Here is an 8,592-nt window from a genome sequence, read left to right as displayed (position 1 = left end):
AATATTCCAACATGGGTCAAAATATCCCATTTCTAAATTCTTAAATAAGAATGTATACAACTAAGAAAGATGAGAAGCCTTCCTCAGGCACCAGTATTTTGATTGTTCCTTTAGTTGATGTTCAAAAGTCTTCTACCCTGGGCAATGTACCATAATAAGCCTAAGGGATGATGAGAGTAAGGTCTTCCTTTCTTTGGAGGGGGGGAGGGGGTGAATGGAACCCTGCCATGAAGAGGAGGTTGGAAATGAGAACTAAGGGCAACTCAAGCATTTCAAGCAGGGCAGTTTTGGGAAAGTATACATATGGAAATTGAAGAAATGGAAATTGATTCCATATCTGTGCCTGCATACCCCTTAGATAATTTCAGGAACTCCCAGGAGTATCCATATCATACTTTGAAGACACTTGTTCTAAACTAATGTGGCTTTTGAAGTGTATATACATATGTATGTGTGTGTATATATATATATACACACACACACACACACACACACACATACATATGTATGTATATAGTAGAAGGTAGTGGTAGTTTTATTTATAAGTACACATAATACTTTTATTATTATTTTTAGATTAACTATCATCATCATACCATTTTTAAGAGTCTTTAGTTAGTGTTACACTAGTATGATTTTCTTGTGGACAACCTCAGTCTGTATCAGTGGGAGACCTTATTATTAGAGTGTTTAATTAAGAGTTTCAGGCATGTTTTAAAGAATAATTTAATATTTGAGAAACTTTACCTTATTTATATCTCTAGAATTAAATAGTGAAAATATCTTGACAGTTGTCACAAAGACTCAAATAGGCCAAACATTACAAAAATTATTTTCATTTATTCAAGCCTTTCAAATAAAATATTCATTTAATATGATACTCACAGAAGCAATAAAATACATAATTTATTTGTCTTTTCAAAGTCATTTAAAAATAGAGAGCTGTCAACTTAAAAACAGCTAATTTTCTTCCCTCTAGCACAGTAGGAAAAAATCCACAACTTACAAGATACCACATTATGTAAGAAAGCCAAGTTCTGTCTCACTCTCATATCTTTATCAACAGGGAGGAAAAACCTGCTTACTACAACTGCTGGCATCCAGGCCCTTGAATTCGGGTATGTTGAAATTATGATATGAATTCACAGTGTGTCTCTAGTGCAGCTGCCTGTTGTCTATTTGATGAAAGTATAAGAGGTACTTTACAGACAGACTGAAAGTCTCCCTTTGGCACTGTTGGAAAGCATATTCTTTGACACTCCCTAATAAGAAAATCTGTACCACCTCTCACCTACTATCCTTTAATAAAAGTCCCTAGTCCCTTTTAATGTATTTGTCTAATGATAGAAAAATATAAGATCCTTATTCAATTGTAAATGTGAATCTTTTATATAAAAAGGTATAAATATTACAACATTGAAAAGCAGAATCCCTCATCCCTCTATTGAAAGAGCTGATGTTCATGTTCCTGTAATGCTGAGGTGCACCAGCAGGATCTAACTCACATTATTCAAACGCAAAAGGCCCTTTTGGAGCCAAAACATTTGAAAGGGAGTCTATGAGGCAGCAAAAATGTCCAAACAGAAAAATGGAACTAAATCACTATGAAATGAGTTAAGAATGTGCCTGCATCTTGCTGCAGAATGTGGGAAAGGAAATTAAACTAGACATTAAAATCGAAAACCCAACACTCAGCCAGTTCCCTCTTGCCATAAAACCCTGTTGTCATTGATCAAATCCTTCTTGCTTCCTCTTGTTACACCTGCTTATAGCATTCAAGGAGCTTACATGGCAATGCCCTTTCTACCTCTGGGCCCTGGATGTGTGCTCTTCTTTCTCAAATACTGTTCAATACTCACTTCCTCTCTAGCTCCCTGACTTCATTTTTCTTATCGCTTCTTACTTCTGCACATCTACTTGGAGCTAGTCATGCATTTCAAGTGGGATTCTGTTATTTGTGCCTTTTCATGTAATTCCCATTATCTCCCATTGAATCGAATTCATCCACTAGAGTAGTGGTGTTTCTTCCAATACTTCTACTGTCTTTGTACCTCTTGACACCTCCCCAGTCAATGATGCCTACTCTGGGGCTCCATATAAACTGAATAGCTGTCATATTAGCCAACATGCGCCTGCCTCATTCAGGCAAACCTTGAGGAAGTCCCTCTCCAAGGCTTAAAGAATGCTTTGCTAAATACAAGCCATTTCCTAAAAAGTCTAGTGGGTGTCATTGGACTCCTGAGACAGAGAAACCAATGTAGAAAATTATTAATTTGGTTATTGAATTCTATTTAGAAACTCTTTTCTCTTATTTTTGCTTTTGGGTTATCATTTAGAGAAGGCTAGTATTTTTAAATACAAGAAGTCAGATATTTGCCCATGTTACACTACAAAGTTACACGAATAGGTTGCAACATTAATTAATATGTTAGTGGAAGATGTTCATTTCAATCTTTTTACAATTATAAATACTGGAGAAAATCTTGATCACTTTATAATAATTCAGTGGAGCTATTTTAATATAAAAAAGTCAGGTGCTCATTTCTGGCTTATGAGATTCTGGGTAAGAATTCAGTTCAGGAATACGAGGCTCTCAGTGTTATCTATGTCAGGTTCAGTCTGAGATCTGAGGATATTTTGGGGGGGGATATTTCAAAGACACAGAAATATTTATATACCTATAAATATTTGCTACATTAAAGATTTGGACTGTCAGTCACTTGGTACCAAAACCAATATATGGATTCAACTGGAATTTAAGTTTTTGCTTTAACTTTTTCCTGCCAAATATCCCATCAAAACAAATAATTAAATATTGTTATAGCTGAAGCACGGTCTTTAGAATTCTTCTTTTTTGTCTACTTGGTGTCTACTTTTCTTGTGGTTGAAATCCTTCATTCACCTTATAGAGCGATGACTCGGGGACTGTTTTGTTGTCTTTGCTCTCTGGAAATTCCTCATTGTTTTTTCCATGATATTTCTTATATATCAAATAAACTGAAAAACAATACAGGAGAAGTTAAGCAACTTTCATAATAATTAGCTGCAAACTTACTTTGGACAGTGATTAAAAGCTATAGCTCAAAAATCAGTTTGCAGATTCTGTAGGATGGAGGTTACTTAGGACAATCACCATTCCTAGTTCCATGGTCACTCATGGTAAGAGAAATGACTGCAGTTTAGGAAGATCTAGTGTACAGCTGTATAGGATACTTGCTTCCATGACTTCTGCAGGTGGTACTCGCCAAGCATTTATTCTGTACATATCATCTCCCAGTTAATGTGCTAGTCCTCAATAAATATGCTACGTTAAGGGGCAATGTCCAGGACCTTGATCTAATGGTCTGTGTAGGAGGACGTGAGCTAGAATAACACTCCCATCTCTCCCAGGCTTTATTCTTTCTTTCCCACAAGGAGGGGGCCTTGGCTGATTGGTGATCAGCCTTTTCTCTTCTATGGAGCTGCCACTCTCAGCCATTTCTCAGCATATTTTTGAGGTCAGCTCACCTGGGCAGACTGCCCTTCAAGGGGACTCCTGCAATTTATGTGTGTATATGTGTGTGTTACGTGCACATGTGTGATTCAGTGGAAGGGTGAGGTATTAACAAGCCTGCTTGGTAGCAGTTTTGAGCTATATTTCCTAATTGTTTTATCTGTAATAAAAGTGTATTATCTACATATCTGATTTTTTCTTCTACCTCTTAATTGGTTCCAAAGTCCTCAGGGGAAGAGAAGGTATTATTTACCCTCAAATTACAATATCTTACACTTAAATTTGATATCATAATACTATCTACTGCAAAGGGCAATTGCGAACATTAAATGAGATAAAGTAATAAAGTGCCTAGCATGGCCCTGGGAGAACAGTAAGAGCTTGGTAAATGTTAACTATCATGATACATGGCTGAGAGATACAATGTCCTGCTTCAAAGATATTAATATATCAAGATCAATATCTCCTTGGATTGGTCCCTGCACTTCTAGTAATATGGTAGATTTGAAGCCCTGAGCTATTGAACTGATTGAATTGAGCTTGGTTAGTTAAAATATTTCAACACTTTTATTATAAACTCTTTGAGCTGGGATTGCTTCAATTTATACTTAGATTCCTGATTTTATTTAATCGACCTGTTTATTCCTTTTCTTTCTCCCCTGCCTGCCTGCCCTCCTTCCTTTTTTCTTTCCTTCCTTCCTTCCTTCCTTCCTTCCTTCCTTCCTTCCTTCCTTCCTTCCTTCCTTCCTTCCTTTCCTATTCTTGTTCCAAAAAATATTTAAACTTCTAATCCCTTCACTGAAATATGCTTCTAAGCATTGCATATACTTAATAAAGATCTCTTTCTTGTTTTCAAAACCAATATATGGATTCAATTGGAATTTCAATTTTGCTGATAAAACTGTGGGAAAGTTTAAGACCAATACTGGTGCCCTCCCATCATTCCTTCAGCTTATCTGTTAATTCCTTTTGAGTTAGTTATTCAACTAGTAAATCTACTTAATTGCTCTATCAACCAGTCTTTCTTAGGCTTGTCTAGTAGACATCATTAACTAATTATTTGTAAAAATATTGAGGTGCACCAATTTGGGTATATTTGTATCATACAAGAAAACAAAATAATTAGGCCATGGACTCCTGTCTTCTGCATCAATGATAAATTAGGGAAAAGTTTCTAGTGGTTTCAGATAGTCCTGTAATAGAAAGCCGAACTCTGCTTTGAGAATAACATTCAAGACAGTAATGAAGAAAATGATTAGCACCCACAGCCAAGTTGAATACCTACTGGAGCTAAGTGAAAAAGTAAAACCAAATTTAAACAAAACTAACTCCAGGCATTTTATAACTTAACATTCACATCATTTGCATCATTTACCTTCACCATACAATCCCCATTAAAATGCCATGAAGCTTAAAACAGCAATTTCTTATTAAAAAAAAAAAATAGAATTTAAAAATAGAGGTTGGAGTTTTGGTAAAGATGGTGGAGCAGGTAAATGCTGTGCTCATCTCATCCCACTACCACATCAAAATTACAACTAAACTACAGAAAAGCCATCATTGAGAATCTCCTGAAGTTTAGCTGAACTGAAGCTCTATAACTAAGGATATACAGAAGAAGCTGTGTTGAAGATAGGAGGACAGGTGGAGACCCAGACTGAGTTCATTTCACACTCAAGTGTGGTACTTAACAATTGGGAGGAACATCTCAGCTGCGGAGGTCCCTCCTGAGCAGCAAAGGTCCCAGCCCCACACCAGACTTCCAAGACCAGGTTTCCAGTGTCAGGGTGAGAAGTCCCCCTAACATCTGGCTGTGTAAACCAGCAGAGATTGTGGCTAAGAGAAATGGAGGGTGGCCGAAGTCCCAGGTGGTCCTCTTAAAAGGCCCATGCATGGATGTATTCGCTGACGGACTCACTTTGAGCTCCAGCTTTAGGGCAGCAGCTCAAAAGGTGCCAGGGATGTATGAGAAAGAACAAAATCATCTGGCTTCAGGGAAAGGGCTGGAGGAGCAGCTTTCCCTCAGACAGAAGTGCCGGCAGAAGCCATCGTTCCTTTTTGGGCTCTTTCCTCACTCAATCTGCACACACAGGCAAGCATCCTATCTAGCTTGCCACACTCTAGTGATTCTCTGAGACCTTTCCCCATGCAACGTGTGGGCCCACTCAAGCTGCTTCCAGTGGCTTTTCCATGCAAACAACCTATCTTGGCTCATGCTGCAGACTTTCTTAAAATCTCTCAAAGGTTCACAAACCCCAAACAAGTAGCATCTAGCCTTGATGTATCCTCAGACTTCTTGCTAAGCAGCCTCAAGCCCAAAACTAGTGGCAGCTGGCCTCAGATCGCAGCTTAGCCTCTCCCAGGCACATGCAAAACCAGCACAAATGGCGGCCATTTGCAGATCACTTTGTAGCTCATACCAAGTAGCCCCATGCAAGGCACAGGCAGTGGGTAAACTTGGACTGCACCACAGCCCCTCCCAAGAGGCCCAAGGATCAACACAACTGGTGGCCAGCTTCAGACCACACCAGAGAACCACTGAACCATCTCCATAAATGACACAGCAAAGACCAGATTCAGCAGGCACCAGAGCCCCAATAAGTAAATTCTGTACCAACATTCTCATCATAAGGATACCAAAAAGAGAAGAAAGAGAGAATGGAATTGAAAATCTGTTTTAAAAAAATGACAGAAAACTTCCCTAACCTAGTAAATGAAATAGACACGCAAGCCTAGGAATGAACTCAAAGAGGCCCACACCAAGACACATCACAATTAAAATGCCAAAGATGAAAGACAAAGAGAGAATCTTAAAAGCAGCAAGAGAAAAGCAATTAGGTACCTACAAGGAAGCTCCCATAAGATTGCCAGCTTATTTCTCAACAGAAACTTTATAGGCCAGAAAGGATTGGCAAGAAATATTCAAAGTCAGGAAAAGCAAAGACTTAACAACTGAATTACTCTGCCCAGCAAAGCTATCATTTAGAATCAAAAGACAGATAAAGAGCTTCCCAGACATGGAAAAACTAAGGGAGTTCATCACAACCGAACTACTATTACAAAAAATGTGAATAATAAAATCGCAATAATGACATATTTATCAGCAATTAATTTAAATATAAATGGATTAAATACTCCAATCAAAAGATGTAGGGTGGCTGAATGGATAAGAAAACAAGATCCTTACATATGCTGCCTATAAGAGATTTTACTTCATATCAAAAAACACACACAGACTGAAAGTAAAAAGACAGAAAAATAATTTTATAAAAATGGAAACAAAAAAAATCAGATTAGCAATACTTATACGAGACAAAATAAACTTTAAAACAAAGGCTATAACAAAAGACAAAAAAGGACCTAGTAATTCCACTTCCGGGTATTTATCCAAAGAAACCCAAAACGCTAATTCAAAGACATATGCCTCTATATGTTCATTGTAGCATTATTTATAATAGCCAAGATATGGAAACAACCTACGTGTCCATCAGTAGATGAATGGATAAAGAAGAAATGGTGCATATATGCAAGGGAACATTATATAGCCATAAAAAAAAGAATGGAATCTTGCCATGTACAACAACATAGATGAACCTGCAGGGTATTATGCCGAATGAAATTAGTCAGACAGAGAAAGACAAAAGCCATGTGATTTCACTTATATGTGGAATCTGAAAAACAATCTTAATGAACAAACAAAACAGAAACACACTCATAGAAAACAATTTGGTAGTTGCCAGATGGGAGGGGAGTTGGGGGGGTTGGGTAAAAAGGGGAAGGGATTAAGAAGTATAAATTGGTAGTTACAAAATAGTCATGGGGATGTAAAGTACAGCATAAAGAATATAGTCAATAATATTATAATAACTATGTATAGTGTCAGATGGGTGTTAGATTTATTGGAGTAATTACTTCATAAGTTATTTAAATGTCTAATCACTATGTTGTACACCTGAAAGTAATATAATATTGTATGTCAACTGTAATTGAAAAATAAAAAAAATATTTAAATAAAATAGAGGTTAACCATCATCTGTCCTTGGAAAATAAAATGTAGAGGAAGTTTTAACTAGTTGAAGGCCAGCAGGTGGCAGGGGCTAATGGGTCAAAGCTATATGCTACATCAGAATAAAATTGAAAATCGAGTTAGCTATCCCTAGTACCTGAAATAAAGAACATGTTTGCTTCAACTGTTTCGATTATATGGGTATTTAAAAAATATACCTATATACACATGCACACGTGGGAAACTTAGCTTGATAAATATCTTCAGTATACCATTTTTCTGATAAATATCCTATATTTACAAAGCATATCAAAACAATGTTTTGAAAAAAATTACTGGTTCAAGGTTCCAGGAAGCATGTAGGAAGGCACACGATAAAATGGTTTTTAACAGGTTAATATGCCTCCCTACTTACTGAGGAAAAGAGAGTCAGTGGAAAGGATTGATCGCCATTATTTTTCACTTACATATAATCTTTACCAGAATCTTTGGTAAAATTATAATCTTTTCTTCAGTAGTTGGGAAATCATGATAATTTTATAGGTGGCTTTTTCTACCCATTTATTTCACTACCAGAAAAAAAAAGGCATTTAATTTAATTTATGTAATTCATTGCCAGAAAAAGATTATTAAAAATGCCTTGTTAATAACTCCAGGATTCCTTAAAGAAGAACATCATAATAAAATGTGATTAGCATATTCCTTACTTCCTAAGAATATTGCTGCAAAGATGAGCTGGAAAATGCTGTAGATGAGTGGGAAGGTAAACACGTGATTCAGCTGCTCCTGGGTGAAGGAGAGCTGGACCACAGTGGAACACAGCTGAGTGTTCTGCATCCCTGTTTCCAGGGCAATTGTTCGGCACCTAAAAGAAATGTTAAGAGAATACACGTTTTTATTGTTTTGTTTTTGTGTTGCTTTGTTATGATATAACATTAAAAGTAGATATGAGAACAAGTACATATATAATATATGTATATAGATCTGCTTTTAATATTTTATTCAATATATAATTTTATTTAGGAATACCTATGTAACTTATTTATGTATTATTATATAATATGAATAAATATTCTCTCTATATGTATATACA

At 36.5% G+C, this 8,592-nt stretch overlaps 1 protein-coding gene across 1 annotated transcript in view; it reads right to left on the bottom strand.

Annotated features, from left to right (window-relative positions):
- Positions 1-886: 886 nt before the first annotated feature.
- Positions 887-8,592, bottom strand: part of SLC10A2 (solute carrier family 10 member 2) — a 23,520-nt gene continuing 15,814 nt past the window's right edge. The window contains exons 5-6 of the mRNA XM_011363187.2: positions 8,207-8,364; positions 887-2,997 (exon numbers count right to left, since the gene is read on the bottom strand). Of these exons, the coding sequence (XP_011361489.1) occupies positions 2,870-2,997; positions 8,207-8,364 (286 nt within the window). The 3' untranslated portion in view covers positions 887-2,869. The remainder of the gene's footprint in view (positions 2,998-8,206; positions 8,365-8,592) is intronic.

The sequence above is a fragment of the Pteropus vampyrus genome, unplaced genomic scaffold (assembly GCF_000151845.1).
Source record: "Pteropus vampyrus isolate Shadow unplaced genomic scaffold, Pvam_2.0 Scaffold83, whole genome shotgun sequence".
Taxonomy (NCBI): domain Eukaryota; kingdom Metazoa; phylum Chordata; class Mammalia; order Chiroptera; family Pteropodidae; genus Pteropus; species Pteropus vampyrus.
This window is presented reverse-complemented; position numbering and strand designations above follow the sequence as displayed.